This window comes from Pipra filicauda, unplaced genomic scaffold (genome assembly GCF_003945595.2).
Source record: "Pipra filicauda isolate LSUMZ 115617 unplaced genomic scaffold, ASM394559v2 scaffold502_size411320_pilon, whole genome shotgun sequence".
Lineage (NCBI taxonomy): Eukaryota > Metazoa > Chordata > Aves > Passeriformes > Pipridae > Pipra > Pipra filicauda.
In genome coordinates this window covers 164,252-180,095 of record NW_024104646.1, presented here as the reverse complement: position 1 = coordinate 180,095, position 15,844 = coordinate 164,252, and the positions used below count along the sequence as shown (strand labels likewise).

The window sequence follows — 15,844 nt, the reverse complement described above, 5'->3', positions numbered from 1 at the left end:
GAAAAAAATTCAATAGATATTGAAGCAGTAAGGCAATAGGTGTAAAAGTGCTAATGTATATATAAAATATAACAAAAGAACAAGGAAAGTTAAGAGATAAAACTGAATAACTGAATTATCTAGGAACAAAAGTGTTTGCTTGATGGGAATGGTAGTTCTAGACAATGAAAACTGCTGATCAATAGCTTAGCTTAAAAAAACCCCACCAAAACAAACAAAAACAAAAGTCTGACAGTCTGTAATCAAGAAACTCATACAAAATTAATTATACAAAACATTATCATATTATATAGAATAATATAATCACACTATTATACTGAATAGTCTACCAGATATCTCGTCTGGAATGACCCTGCTTATATCAGAAATTAGTTTTTTGCATGCACCCAAGAAAAACTACTTTGATGGCTTCTGGATAACAGGGGACCATCACTGCAAATGGGAGAGAAGAGTTATTTTAAAGGCACAGATCACACCAGGATGTAACAAGCAAAAGACCATAGAGTGCAAGGGACACCTGCCATTAGCTGGAAAACACAAAAGTCTGGAACAAATTTCTCCTTATTAATCACCAACCCCTGCATCAGTTATTATAAAATTGCACAAGAAAACTCATTCAGAACTGTCAAGCTTCTACTGCCTTCCTATTCCAGTTTAGACTATTCACACCGGTAATAGCCAAGCATATATTGCTTTTAGACACTTGAAGGAGAAGTCAACTTTTCCATTAGGAGCAAAGTCATCTTTTGACCTAGTTGAATAAGAAAGGATTTTTTTTTTGTTCTTATAACAAGTTCTTTAGTGTTAGGTTTTATTTTTTTTTAACTTCCAAATATTTCCTATGGAAAAATAAATGCAGCAGAATTCCTCATATATTCAACTGCTATAGCTATTGGTAGTTTACAGATTCTAAGTTAATTTACTCTAAAAAGGTAATACAGAAGTTGGGATGTGTGTATATCTCCGAGCATATGATCTGAAAGACGTGCTCCAGGGATGCATCTGGAGTGCTCTTGCTGCTAATGCAAATTCAATCTACAGGATGAGACTCAGGTAGTCTAAGATTAACTGCCATAAATGCAAATGGTGTTGCTATCACATTGACTGTTCCTGTAATGTAAATCATTAAATGGTAAATCATGTTGGAAGTACCTAGGGAGATCTCTAGTAAAACTGCCTGTTCAAAGCAGGGTCAACTATGAGGTCAAATCAGGTTTCTCTGGATTTTACGTAGTTAGGTCAGGAGTACTTCCATGGATGGAAACTGCACAACCTCTCTGGGTAGCATGTTCCACTGCTTGCCTGGCCTCATTTTTCCTTACACAAAAAAGAACTTCTAATTTCAACTTGACTGTAATCTGTCACTATCCTGCTATGCACCACTGTAAAGGCTTTCACCCTGTCTTAGAATCATTCGATACTCTATGTTGGAAGGGACCCATCAGGATCCTTGAGTCCAACTCCCAGCCCTGCACAGGACAGCCCAAGAATCACATGAGCCCGAGAGTTTGTCCAAATGCTTTTTGAACTCTTGGTGCTGTGACCACTTCACTGTTCCAGTGCCCAATCACCCTCTGGGTGAAGAACCATTTTCTAATATCCAAACTAAACCTCCCCTGACACAACTTCAGGCCGTTCCCTTGGGTTCTGTAATAACTGGTCACCACAGAGAAAAAACCAGTGCCTGCCCCTCATCTTCCCCTCACAAGGAAGTTGTAACTGAAGTGAGGTCTCCCCTCAGTCTCCTCTTCTCCAGGCTGAACAGATCAAGTGAACTCAGGTGCTCCTAATACGGCTTCCTCTCAAGGCCCTTCACCATCTTTGTTGCCCTCCTTTGGAAGCTCTCTAGAGACTTAATGTCTTTTTTATATTGTGGCACCCAAAACTGCACACAATATTCAAGGTGAGGCCACACCAGTGCAGAGCACAGTGGGACAATCCCTTCCCTTGACCAGCTGGCGATGCTTTGCCTGATGCTCCCCAGGACATGGTTGGCCCTCCTGGCTGCAGGGCACTGCTGACTCAGCTTGCTGTTGACCAGGACTCCCAGGTCCCTTTCCGTGGCACTGCTTTCCAGCCTCTCATTCCTCAGTCTGCATATATATTCAGAGTTGCTGGAAATCTGCTCTTGATCCATTACTATTAATGCTGGTTTGCTTCCTGATGGAGAATGAAGCTGTGGATGCTTAACTTGTATTATGAGGAAGAAGCAATTTAGAGCAGTTTGAAGTCAGAAATAATTTCCCGCAGCTCTCCAAATGTTATAGAACACAAACGAGTGCTGTAAGATCTCAAAGAAAAGAAGAAAGTTATACAGTTTCATAACTATATTCTTTTTATACACTCTACATTCCTGAAAAAAAAAAGACTAAGGTAAAGGCAACTTTTATATATTTTATCAATGTAACACTCAAGTTATCAAAAGATACACACTTGAAGTAGGTTACATAAAGTCTTATTACTTGCCTTCAATGGCTGTAAGTCTGCAATGAAAACAGACCTGGAGCATCTCTCTTACAAGGACATAGAGTTGGGCCTGTTCAGCCTCAGAGGGGACCTCATCACTATCTATACGTGTCCGGTAGGGAGGGTGTCAAGAGGATGGAGCCAGGCTCTTCTCAGTGATGCCAAGCAGAAGGACAAGAGGCAATGGGCAGAAAGTGATGCACAGGAAGTTCCACCTGAATATGAGGAAGAACTTCCTTACTGTGCAGGTGACCATGCACTGGAACAGACTGCCCAGAGAGGTTGTGGAGTCTCCCTCACTGGAGATATTCAAGTACCATCTGGATGCAACCTGGGCATTGTGCTCTAGGATGGCCCTGTTTGAGCAGGGAAGTTGGACCAGATGACCCACTGTAGTCCTTTGTAACCATACCCATTCTGTGATTCACAATGGCAAAGTTCCGCTACACATGAGAAATTTGTAATAAGTCATATAAAATTTTTAAATGCAATGAAACATATTCTGGGGAAAGAGAGGCATTAGATCTCTGGCCTTCGTATCACTACTAAATATTTCTTAATTATTATCAGCAGATGGCACCAGATATACTTTGTATGACCTAAAGAGTCTTTATTCTAAGATGTTTCATTAGGAGTCATGATTATAGGTCCTTAAAAAGTTTTAAATCTACATGCCTACATCTGTTTAAACTCCTATTTTTCATAGTTGATTTAAAACACAAGGTATCTGTATTTAGTCCATGGATCTTTTATTCTAGAGATTTGGAGTAAAAAGTAGCTCCAATGTTCCTCCATTTTCTCATAGATTACTGTAACCTGATGTTATTAGGATAAAAGATGGCTAAATGACACATTTGTACACTATAATATTTTCTGCTTGTGATTTTCAAGATTACAGTCAGAATGCAAGAGAAGAGTAATAAACATCATGTAATTATGACTAATTGCAATGATTTATTTTAATTCAAAGCTCATGTTTAGGATTAATACTTACTCAGTTTATGTGCTGCAACAGCTTGTAACTATTTGAATTTATAATCTTAACTACTCCGTACATTATGTGTGATTATTAGACTGCAATGTGCAATATAATGACTGATGTGACTGACAGTTCAGAGTTACACATGTATTTGGCAGGACAACAAACAAAGAGTTAAAAGCTCCCAAAATAGTGTTCCACAATAGTATTCTATTTCTTGAAAATGCGTAATTTTTCATTAAAAAGTCAAACTAATGACTTAATTTTTCTCCTGATACAACACCAAAAGGCAGTGAAAAGCAGCAGGGAATCACAATCCTCTTTGTACCTTACCAGGCTGTTGTGCGAGTAGCAGGACTAAGAACACCTGGTTGTTTATCAGCGTGTTCCCTGCATTCACTCCGCCTTTCCTCTTTTCAGAAATAAGTCATGTTTTCTAGAACAACCCCGCCTCAACAGCCACTAAACTGTCCCAGCAATATTCTTAGCTGTACTCATAAAATTGTTCATGTCACTGTCAGATCACTGACAAGTTAAAACCAGAATACAACAATTTATTCTGAGCCATGTATCACAATTAGTTAACTTGACTGATCAACAAACAGAAGGAATAAAGGCCAAGTCCACTCTAGTTTTCTGCTCTTGTAAATATTCCACGTTTTTCCTTCCTCTACTCAGGTTGCAATTCTCATTACTCTATATACAGTCATATCTCTTAAGAATATTCTTAAACATAGTTGAAAATGACCAAGAAATTCAGAGTCAGTGAAGACAGTAACACTGGCAGGCAGGTGGTCAACACAAAAACTATACTTCCTTATGAAAGCAGTTGAAACCCTGCTATGCATTCTTTCCTGATGAACTTTAAGAGGAATAGCAAGGCTGTCATATAATCTTACTGCACAAGCTATGTCAGAGCTCTCAGAGATTACAGAACACCTTGCAGATTTTGAAAGGACAAATTAGATTTCTTAAAATTATTAATAAAAAGGAACTGCAGGCATTGGATGAAGCAGTGTGTACATCTCAAAACTCCAACTCAGAAAGTAACACTTCTTTTTCCAAATCTGAGATTATGTGTGCAAAATTACATTCTCATAGGTTTGTCAAATTATATATACATTGTCCAAGAAGCATAACCAGTTTATGACATCTATGCAACTAAGACAGAACTATGTAAAGAACAGGAGAACTCAAAGTTAAATTCAGGGATATGGTATGACGTATGAAAGTCATATATATTAATGGAAATATTTTGCAACATGAAATAGACAGCTAGAAACTATTAATAAAGAACTTTTATAAAGCTTACAGGGAAATTACTTTGATCTGGGAAATGTGGCAATGAAGATACTTGACAGAGCAGCCCAGAGAATCTGGGAAGATTCAAGTAATCCCAAACATTCTCCCTGTAATTTTGTGCCATAATTCCTTAACTTCTACAAGAGCTTCTCATATTTCAGTCTTCTCTTAGTGGATCATGTCCTGAAGGTAGAACCTGATTCACTACCATGAATGCATGCAAATAACCCTTTCTTTTTAATTTGTTTTTGTTTAAAGAGGTCACATTAATACTGCATGGAAAAATGAGCTTCTAAGAACACACAATGTGGAATACTAGAAACCCAGAAAATTAATAGTCCATGAACAAAATGTCTGATTAAGTACTTAAACAACCAAGGTTCTGCTATAAAACAATGATCACGTCACATTCTACAATATTCGTTATAAAAAAAAGGCTAATACGTATTCCTTAACAAAAGAAAACAGTTGTATTTTTGCATCATGTAAGTGGAAAAGTATCACAGTCTACTGTGCTTACATGACCAAAAGGGTAAAGAGAGATGTTATACTTGGGAAGAAAGCATCTGGGTTTCAAATACATTTTTTAATGGGAACAATCAATGTTTGACGACAAGAATCATTTTGGCTTTGCTGAGGTGTCTGCTGAGCATAGGACTTTTCTACAGACAACTAACTACCAAACTGGACTTTCACTAACACACAGTGAAGTTAGGTTGCTAATAGGAAGACACTGTCACTTACAGCATCTCTGGAGTTTACACATCTTGGCAGTAATTCTACCGTCCCTTGTCCCAGATTCTACAGACAAGTTGTCATCTAAGAATGTCTGAAGCCTATATGCTGCAGACAATCATATAACGTGGCTGCATGTTCTGAGATCTTCTGAACTAGTTTCCTGATATAAAAAAAACCAAACCCTAAACCAAGACCACAACCAAATGCCCCAAAACTAGTCTGCAAATGAAAAAATCCAGTCATATACTAATTTGTTCTAAAATAAAAGGTTAATGAGACCAACAAATCCAACTCTTAAATTTGCTCACTAGTCTTAGAAGTTGTTCACAGAGGCCTAAATGAAACTGTGCTAGTTATAATAGTAAGAGGGTAGATCATCTTGAGGAGTTTGCAATCCAAACAAGTGTCACTCCATTTTAAAGACAGCCAACCAAGAATTCTGAATTTTTTTGACAATGAAAGCACATCTGGTTTAGTACCAGCTATAAGATCTGTTCCTCAGCTAAGCAGTTACTGGAAATTTTTTGATTCCTTTTTTCCTAAGTTGATAGCTGAACTCAAAAACCTGCATAAATTCAGAAAGCAGACGTGAGATTTTCTCTAGTAAAAATCTTCATCTTCCTTCCTAAAATCCAAAACAGTTACTTGAATACCTCATAAATTGGTTTCACATGCCCTTTACAATATTTTTTGCTTTTCACTTCCTGTAATTTAAACAACTTAAAAGACTTTGCTAAGACTTGAACTGAAGCAATATTCTTGGAAAATTCCTAACCAAGAATACAGAAGTCCTCCAGAGAACCAAAAAATAACTGGAAAAGACTGGTTTTGTTTTTTAATAGACAAAACCTTTTTCATGTAGCATGATTGACCTGGCAGATCAAAACACCTAAGGAAGATGCTAAAAGCCAAATGTTCTTTGTGAAAAACTTCACTAAGGCGAGGTCATGCCAAGTTTCACTTCTCTTATGATAAAAGTTCCTCTCAAGGAGTATCAAAAGGCAGCATCTCCAGCAGAAGCATAAAGCAGGCAAACATTCGAAAACACTGTACACATCAAGACCAAGAAGAGATCTGAGAAAGCAGAAACATGAAGGAATTAAAATACCTGCCTAGGGAGATGCCATGCGATTGGGCCTGTGATGAAAATATAATAAGAATTTCAGAAGTAATGAGGTGCCATCTTCACTGGACATTTTATTTCAAATGGAAAATAGCTTGTTTTAAAGAAAGGCAAGGAACAAAGATAGACTCAAAATGCTGTCGCACTCCACATAAAGTTCTTTAAAATGCAAAAAAGCAAAATGTAGACTGAATAGACACACAGTACATACACCCCAGGTTCAAGGGCATAATAATCTCTCCTGCTACAGCACAGTAAAAGGGAGAAAACCAACTTTGTTTTTTTCTCCCACTTATGTGAAAGAAGAGAGTGTGTCTAATTCTTTGTTAAAAGCAAGAGAGGGCTTTCACCCTAGCCATACTCAGCTATTCTGACATCCAAGTACACCCACTAACCCCAAGAAAAACCTGTGAAAATTGTAGTTACTGAGTAAAGCTTCATTCACCTTTCTTCATTCACAGGAAGCTAAGGAAGAAAATGAGTATTTCTGCTGCTGCTGACGGTGAATAACCAAGTAACTTTCATGAACCAAGCTGACTTGTCAGTCACTCGTGTACTGCTATAACTTTTTGAGTTCCAAAGAACAAGAACAGTCAAAGAATTGATGAGCTACTAAAAACTATATTTTGACAAGAAGTTTCAACCTCCAACTTGGATGTATTTGAAGGAGCAGCTTTTGTACAAGAAGATCCCAAATTCCATTTTGCAATCTGCAAAACACATTTTCTCACCTAAAACTGTTTTCCTTTTGAAAACCAGAAGTGAGAATTTAGGAATAGAAAATGTTTAAATACTTAAAATTCCAGAGAATGGCACCTGAAGTTGGCATGAGGACAAAGTAGCAGCTCATGGTAAAAAAACCCAAACCAATACAATTTGATGAACAGGGATTCAAGAGAATAACACATAATGCAACAGGACTAAGAGGAATGGCAAGTAGGAAGAGTAGTATTTCATCTGGTGATTCTAGTGAGCAAAGAAAAAGATTAGGGAAAACCAAAGGAATAAGGAAAAAAAAAAGCAGAAACATTTATTTCAATAGATAAATAAAAAAATACTTAAGAATCAAAATCAACCCTGAATAATTTGATTCTTCTAGATTTTCACCATATTTCTTAATATAAAAGACATGCTTTTATTACCTTTCTTTCGAAAGAGTGCATTTAGATAGTTTTCTGCTTGGCATTCAATCTTATCAGTGTTGGACTGGCCCTGAGATGACAGTTCCTCTGTAGGCGTTGACTGTGAAGAACCGATAACTGATGCACGATCCTAGAAAAGATATGAAGATCATGACATCTCTCAGAAGTTAGTCTGCTGGTAGTGCAACATACAACGAATTACTGAGCTATTGAATTAAATAGTTTGATTTTACTGGTTCTATCTTGAGTCAAAATGCAGAATTAACTTATCTGCAAAATTAAATTCTCTGATTCTTACTTTCATACCAAAAAATGGGTGTTAGGGAATAATGTTTAATATCATGTTCATACTTACACTGGCTGTTTCTTTGTGTAAATTACAAAAGGAACATTTCTCATCCATAGACCAGTCAGTTAGCTCTTCTGGCTCACAGTCTTAAAGGAAGAAAAGAAAGCTAGATGTTTTAAACAAGTAAAAACAAAATACACATCCTACAATTCACTTAAGTAAATTCTGTCAATAATCTGGTATGTGTTTTTTGGTACAACGCATTCAGTATTATTCTATTCTTCAGATATTTCCAAAGTCTTGTCTGACCTGTACAGCTCAACTTACAAATAGCAGAGAGCACCTTTCTTAAAAGGAAAGGCAAACTCATGCAATTCAACTGATTACCTCTCATAATTACTGAAGGCATCTGAATACTGTAAATAAAGCACTGAATTGCAGACATTATTCTTTTTAACAAAGCGTGCAAACTTGTAGTAAACTAAGCTAGGAATTAGGATATGAACTCCTCACCATTTGAGCTACATGAATTTTACTTACAATATTTTAATTGACTTGATACCATCACCATAGGTAAACCCAAGCCATATACTCACTTCTAGCACTTGATTTATCTAGAAAAAATAACTTTATAAGTTTTGTCAGAAGATGTACTTTGGTCTAGAGGGAATATAGGACTTAAATCTACATCGCCTATATCAGATCCAGTCTTCTACTGAATCGAAACACACCATCTACTTCCTTTAAACAAGTTATTGAGCTTCATTTCAAAATTAAGAAGTTTTCCACCTATACTCTTCTCTTCCCAATCAGGAATTGCTTCAAAGCTTTTCCCAAATGAACAGTGCTAATAGTTAAAATTAAGTTTCTAATTTCTTGTTTAAAATTAACACACATGGCAGTTTGGTTTTGTGGCAACATTATTCTTATACCCATGAACAATAACTTTAGGCATTTAGCACCCTGATGTATTTACAGAGAATACCATTACCCCCTTTACATTTAATTTTGCAGCTAATCTAGTCCACCTGGTTTTCTCTCATGAGATTCAACTCCATATTTTCTGCACCAGTCTCACTTGAACACCTGTTTCCTGAACAGGGGTGACCAAGATCTCAAGATGATGTCTTTTACATTTAGATCAGACTTCCTTAAACTGTAGGCAGTACTTTTCCCACAGTAGCCTAGTTATGCAGCAGTCTTTATCACTGCTGCAGAGTCTTGGCAGGTGAATACAAATATGATTAACTAATACACCAAGGTCCTCTCCATCCTGCTCATTTCCAGTTCATGCACTTACAACTTAAACAACTTTTTCATCCTCCATTATTAATTACCAAGTATGTTTCCTCCTTTTCTCTGTACCACTAAATTACAATCACAGTTTTGTTAGGCAGGTTCTTGAGATTATCTGCTTTCAATAGCACATGATGGTAAGCTGACCTTGGCTGGCTGCCAACCCCCAACCCAGTGATGCTGTCACTCCCCCTCCTCAACAGGGCAGGGGTGGGGAAATAAGATGGTAGGGGAGAAAATAAGAGGAAGAAAATAATACGAAAAAAACTTGTGGGTCAAGATAAAGACAGGGAGATTACACTTACCAATTACTGTCACAGGCAAGTCAGACTCAACTTGGGGAAAATCCATTTCATTTATTGCCCATAAAAATAGATTGCATGATGAGAAAAGGAAAACACTAAACCACCTAACCACCCCTTCTTCCCAGGCTTCAGCTTCACTCCTTCATTTCTGAGTCTTCCCCCTCCTCCCCCATCCCAAACAGTGCAAGGAGGATGGGAAACAGGCTGTCCTCAGCTCATAACAGTTCCTCTCTGCTGATTGCTTTTCCTCATTATTCTTCCCTGGCTCCAGCTTAGGGTCCTTCCCACAGGCTACAGGCCTTCACAAACTGCTCCAGTGTTCTTCCCACAACTGCAGCTCTTCATGAACTGCTCTAGCATGTCTTTTCCACAGGGCACAGTCCTTCAGGAAGAGATCACTCTGCGGGCCCACAGTTCCTACCAGAAAACCTGCTCCTGCATGGGTTTCTCTTTAGGGGCTGCAATTCCCAACAGAAGCCTGCTCCATGGGCTCTCCATAGGCTGTAGCTTCCTTCATGGCATCTCCACCTGCTCCAGTGTGGGGTCCTCCATGGGCTGCAGTGCAGATATCTGTTCCAACATGGTCCTCCATGGGCTGCAGGCTCTACCTGCTTCACCATGGTCCTCTCCATGGGCCACAAGGGAATCTCTGCTCCAGCGTCTGGAGCAGATTCTCTCCCCTCTTCCTTCTCTGACCTTGCTGTTGGTAGGGTGGTTTCCCACTGCTCATCATCCCCCACCTTCCCCTCACAACTGCTGAGCTTTTACTTTTCCTTAAAGATATTATTACAGAGGCACCATCGGAAATAAAATGAGCCTGAAAAAAGTAGGTTCTTCAGCTGAGTATGAACACAACCCAAGTAACTCCATATTATTATTAAAATCTATTTTACTCAACTCTAAAATACTAATTAAGAACAGAATTTTGTTTTAACATGTTATATGCTTCCAGGATGCAAGTCAGCAGTTTCTACAGGTTGGACAGCTGATTATCAAGAAACAGACATGGGATTTTTCTTGACTGGACAGTAATAAGAGATACTGAGTTATTTTTGCTGAATTAATCTAGCTGTTGCAGCCTGTTAGAGTTATTCCTTTAAGATGTACACAGATAAAAAAGCGGTCCTATTCCTTCATACAAAGTTCAGGGTTTTCCTTGCAACCATGAAAAATCTATTTACGAACCTTGGGATTCTACACATAACTCTAAGACGGGTTTCATATTTTCAGAGAAATTCTTCTGCCTTGGAATCCTGAATTTCCACTGTTAAAAGTCAAACTAAAGAGTGATCCTTGTGTACTGCCAAAAAAGCAAACCTTGAGAAACATCAGCTCTACATAACATTAAACTTATTCAAAGTAGTATAAATCATGTAGGATAGTATATATCATGTAGTAGTATAAATCAAGTATGCCAGTGAACTAAGCAAAACTGACATCAGACAGCAGATATATACAAGATATATCAAATGCCAGACATCTAACAGTCTCAGGTCACCATCACAGGAAACATACTGAGATCAGTATTAAGTTTTTAACTACAGATAGGCATCTTCAAAAGATCAGAGGCACAGACAGAACTTGAAGCAGAACAAACTCTCCTTGGCTACATTCAATTTAGGGTGACGATCATCCTGCCCCATTTTATCTTGCTTGGGGTCAAATGATGCGAGATGTGCAGACAACCTACAGTGCTTGTCAGCCCACGAGAAAAAGTTGTTAACACTGTGCAAAGAGCATTTTAATACTAAACACAGCACAGATTATTACCTGAAACCAAAGTCACTTAGTACAAAGCTGTTTCTGTTTCTTAAGAATAAAACGGTGAATTTTGACCAAAAAAATACTACCTTTTTACGCTTCTTAGGGCACACAAACCTTTGTTTCCCCAAACCATTTTTCCCAAGGAGTCATGCCAAATTAAGCAAATTAATTCAGACATCTGTAATGCTGAACAGATTCCATGTTTACCTCTTAAAATATGAAACAGTTGTCTAGTGAATCTGAACATAAGATAGCTTAAAAAATTCAACCCTTACTTTCCAGTATTTTCTGATTATAATCATATCCCAAGAATTTTTCCAGCTATTTGTGACAATTCTGAACAAAATACCCTCTTTCTTTTTACATAGCACTACTGCTTCCTAGTAAGTACATTAAAACATCTGAGGTGTTTATCATGTTCCTTCATATTTTTAATTTCATAAATACTCAAATTATATTAGATTTGTGTTTCTAACATAATTGTTCACTACTATAAATACTCCAGAACAACATATGGAAAAGTAAAACACACTCTCAAACCTTTCATCCTGTATAAAGAGAAAGAACAATGAGAGCTGCTTTTCTCCCACTAGACACTGCTTCTACTCTGTGGTTAAGAGAATAGAACCCCAGCACCTAATCCCCAAAAAAAGAAAGTACACACATACCAGCTGATTAGAGGAAAAGCTTTCTAACAGTTTAGCTAAATATCCATAAGTAGAATGTAAAGAATAACAATTTACATGTGAATCTACTTAGCTGAAAATGGGTATAAGCAAAGGATTAGAAAGCCCTAAAGATTCAATAACATAAGAAACCTCAGTTCAGAGCGTGACCAAGGTCAGATGCCACGATATAGAACTTGACACCTCTGCAATCAGAAGCTGCACTATCAAAGCAGTCAGGAGACAAACCTGGTGCTGAACAATGGTGACAACAAGAACCATTTAAGCAAGACCAAAATAAATCCTACATATACAAGAATTTCAAGATATGAAAAAAGGTTATTTTCTTTGAAAAGCATAAAAACTTATTAAAACTGAAGTGTACCTTTTACCATTTAAATTTTTCATTAAAATTTATTATTTGCTCAAGTAACTTTGAGAAACTACAACACAATAATTTAATCTATAGATCAAATACTATTTCAAGACAAAACTAAGAAATATATCAATCATGTTACATTTTATGCACATTATTGATTTTTTTTCATGTCACAATTGATAAAGCCAACAATTTAAGAGAAAAAATGCTATTGTAGCTAAGCAGCATGTATTTCAGCTGATTCTCACACACTTCTGCACAAGAAAGCCACATAATTTCTTGAGGTACGTTTGAGGAAACATACTCTTGCCAATGAGCCACAACATTGCACATTGACAGTATTAGTTTAGTGGTTATGATGAGGAAAAATGAACATCTTAAAAGATGCAGTGATTCAGGCACATTGCTAAGAGTCTAAAACCTTGGGTTCTGATTCTACCAGCTGTATTTTTTAACGAAGGTAAATTATTTACTTGGTATCTTAGTTTCATTATCTGTAAAGTGAAAAGTGGCACTTATGACAGCGGAAAGATTTATACAAATTTTACTTGAGAGTTCTATATTAATTTTTATATGAAAAGTTAGATCTCGAATCAGAAATAGCATTGCATCCTATACTGATGATAAAGTTGACCTCTACTGTGCTGTGTTTTGTACAAACAATTTCACACAGCATTACTGAAGTTACAGATACTGTATCTATAAAAATGAACCAAAAATAGTAAGGTAAGGAGGGCATCCCAACCTAACATGCCATCTATCTCCTCTGCAGTTGCTTTAGAAGTAAAATCAATTTTAGAGATGCATCAAACACGGAAATAGGCTTTAACTGTTAAAAAACTCTTGCACATTACTGACACATTCTTAGAAATTGGAAGAAAAAAGCTTTGAAACTTTACATTTTAGATCAACATGAATTTAATTTGCAGGATAAAGTCACAGGGGCATCAAATATCACAGATCTGCAAGCAATGGAAATATCAGATTTTAAATAGGTAAGAAATCTTCAACAGTGTGAGACAAATAAGTTAAAACTTTTCCCATAAGACAGCTCAAATACAAGCATTCATGAGCTCTGAAGGAGCAATATAACACTTTACTGTGTAGTGTATCAGGCTCCTTTAGCTGTAGCAGTTAAATTTTGCAAAAAAAAAAAAAAAAAATCAGCACACTATTTTAAAAAAATGTGAAACCTTTGATGCAAAAAAACCCAAAACTTTAATCACTAATCGCTTTAAAGCCCAATACATACAACCAGGAAAAAAAAGAGAAAAGATAGTGCACACATAACAATATTCTGTTCCCTTTTCAAATGTGCTTGCTTGTCACAGCAGATGGGAGTACTATTCATGAAAACAAGCTTTAATCCAAATTTATACATTTCTTAAATGTTTTTATGTCTTACTAGTAGCATGCTTAGCTAGAGACAGGAAAAAATATTCTGAAAACATCAGCAAAGTAGTATTTGAAGTTCTCCCCTTTCCCCTTGAAAATACCGTGTTATGTATATGATACAGGCCAAGGAACTTGCACATTATGAAGAGGACAAAACCATAACCAAGTTAAAGCAATCATTCCGAAACTCTTCTAAGGAAAGATATACAGTACGTGCCACTCTGCCTCATGTACTAGCACTACATAAGTTACATGCTTTACAAATTACCCTATCAGATAATGAATTGTAAAGAAATGAGATGGAACATTCTGAAGGTATGAACACAGAAAGAACTTTTTTTTAAGCCGAAAAATTAACTTGACAAAACACTTTTTTCAACACTTCAAAGCAATTTTTTGCTGGATAGTCCTCATCTTGTCAAAGAGAGATAAATCATTTCATACTTAACCAAGGACTCAGACAGTTATTCCAGCAAAATCAAACCCATTTGGCCTAAGACTAGGTCTTATAAGGGTAATGGTAAAGGTATATATATAAACACACTTCAGTATAGATAAGACTTCATATATATATAAAATATATAAAAATAAAACCTTTGATTTATATGTAACAAAGACGTTTTATACACACACACACACACATATATATATAAAAAGCCTAGACTTTCTTGACCACTAAAAAGATCAAACTAGCATCCACTACCTTCCTTTTCACAGTTAATGTCAATAGGAAGCTGAATAGCTTGTCTTCCCTTTCTAAAAGGTGTTCAAAAACAAAGTAGGAGAAGCAATATTCCAGAAGACTAAATCTTTCTCATGAGAACTTCTCAGGAAAACTTAGCTAATCTTAAATTTCCCTATACAGGAACAAAACCTAGGTATCATTTTACCGAGTGTTTTGCTTATGCACAGTACTGACAACATCATGAAATGAACATTGGAAAGAAAAGCATAGGAAGAGTTCCTTTTTAGAATTCAATTTCTACTTTAAACTACCTTTAGCTAAAAGAAAAACCAGTAAGTTAAGGTCATTGCATTAAAAGCTGACTCATTTACCTTCAAATAAACTGAGGTCTCTTCGTAGCCTTGGTCCATAAAGCCCTTCTAAAATACTTTCAAAACCTGGAGACAAAAGAAACATTTAAAACAGTCAATCAAAATTTCTTCAAATAAAGCAAATTCGAGAGCACTGACAACAAACATTCTCAAATTCTGAGAGCAATCCCCAAAATTGTTAAATTTATGATACGAATATTTACTTCTTCCACTATAGTACTACTCAACAGAATTAGGAGATAAAAATAAGACAAGGCAACTGCCATCTGCCCACAATCAGCCTATTAAGCCGTGCCCCAACAACCTCATTAGACTTAAAATAACTACCACAGAATCTTAAAGGTGGGAGGATTAGCCTCATAGCTCTATAACAAGTGAAGTAGTCTCTCTCTTACACTGGGAATCAGAGTCATGCATGGAGAGGTGAAAGAGAAAAAAAAAGGAAACCTTCAATATCAGAAATTTCTCATTTATGACCTCCTGAAATTACATAATCTGAGTAGGCTAATATTCCTACAAATATAAAAAAGCAAGCTTATTTTGCTTCTGATACCATGACAGTACTCCCTAGTCCTCTGTATCCATACAAAAATGTTTTAAAATTGAGGATTAGATAAATCCAATTATTTTCCTGATTTACTAGCTAGTCTGTTCAGGTATTTGGTAAAAATCACATACTGCAATAAGGGAGAAAAGACACAGAGCAAATCAAATTATTGAAAAAAACCCAATGGAAAACAACCAAAAAAAAAACAAAAAAGAGATGCATGACAACTGATGAAATATGGTAAGAATTTACATCATCAATATAACAGAAGTTTTGTTCAATACAGAAAGAGTTTCCAAGTGCCCCCCTTTCTCCTCCTTCCAAATAATAAGCTTACTTGAAAATAAGAGGATAATTCAAAGCAGCATTTGAAGGTTCTCATTCCTTATACTAAAAGC

The 15,844-nt window shown here is 36.5% G+C and overlaps 1 protein-coding gene across 6 annotated transcripts in view; it reads right to left on the bottom strand.

The window, feature by feature from the left end:
• LCORL (ligand dependent nuclear receptor corepressor like) overlaps positions 1–15,844 on the bottom strand; it is an 89,116-nt gene that overhangs the window by 46,977 nt on the left and 26,295 nt on the right. For all 6 annotated transcript variants that reach the window (XM_027727452.2, XM_027727453.2, XM_027727454.2 and 3 more), the window contains exons 2-4: positions 14,900–14,965; positions 8,106–8,185; positions 7,751–7,880 (exon numbers count right to left, since the gene is read on the bottom strand). In XM_027727452.2, coding sequence (XP_027583253.2) covers positions 7,751–7,880; positions 8,106–8,185; positions 14,900–14,965 — 276 coding nt within the window. The remainder of the gene's footprint in view (positions 1–7,750; positions 7,881–8,105; positions 8,186–14,899; positions 14,966–15,844) is intronic.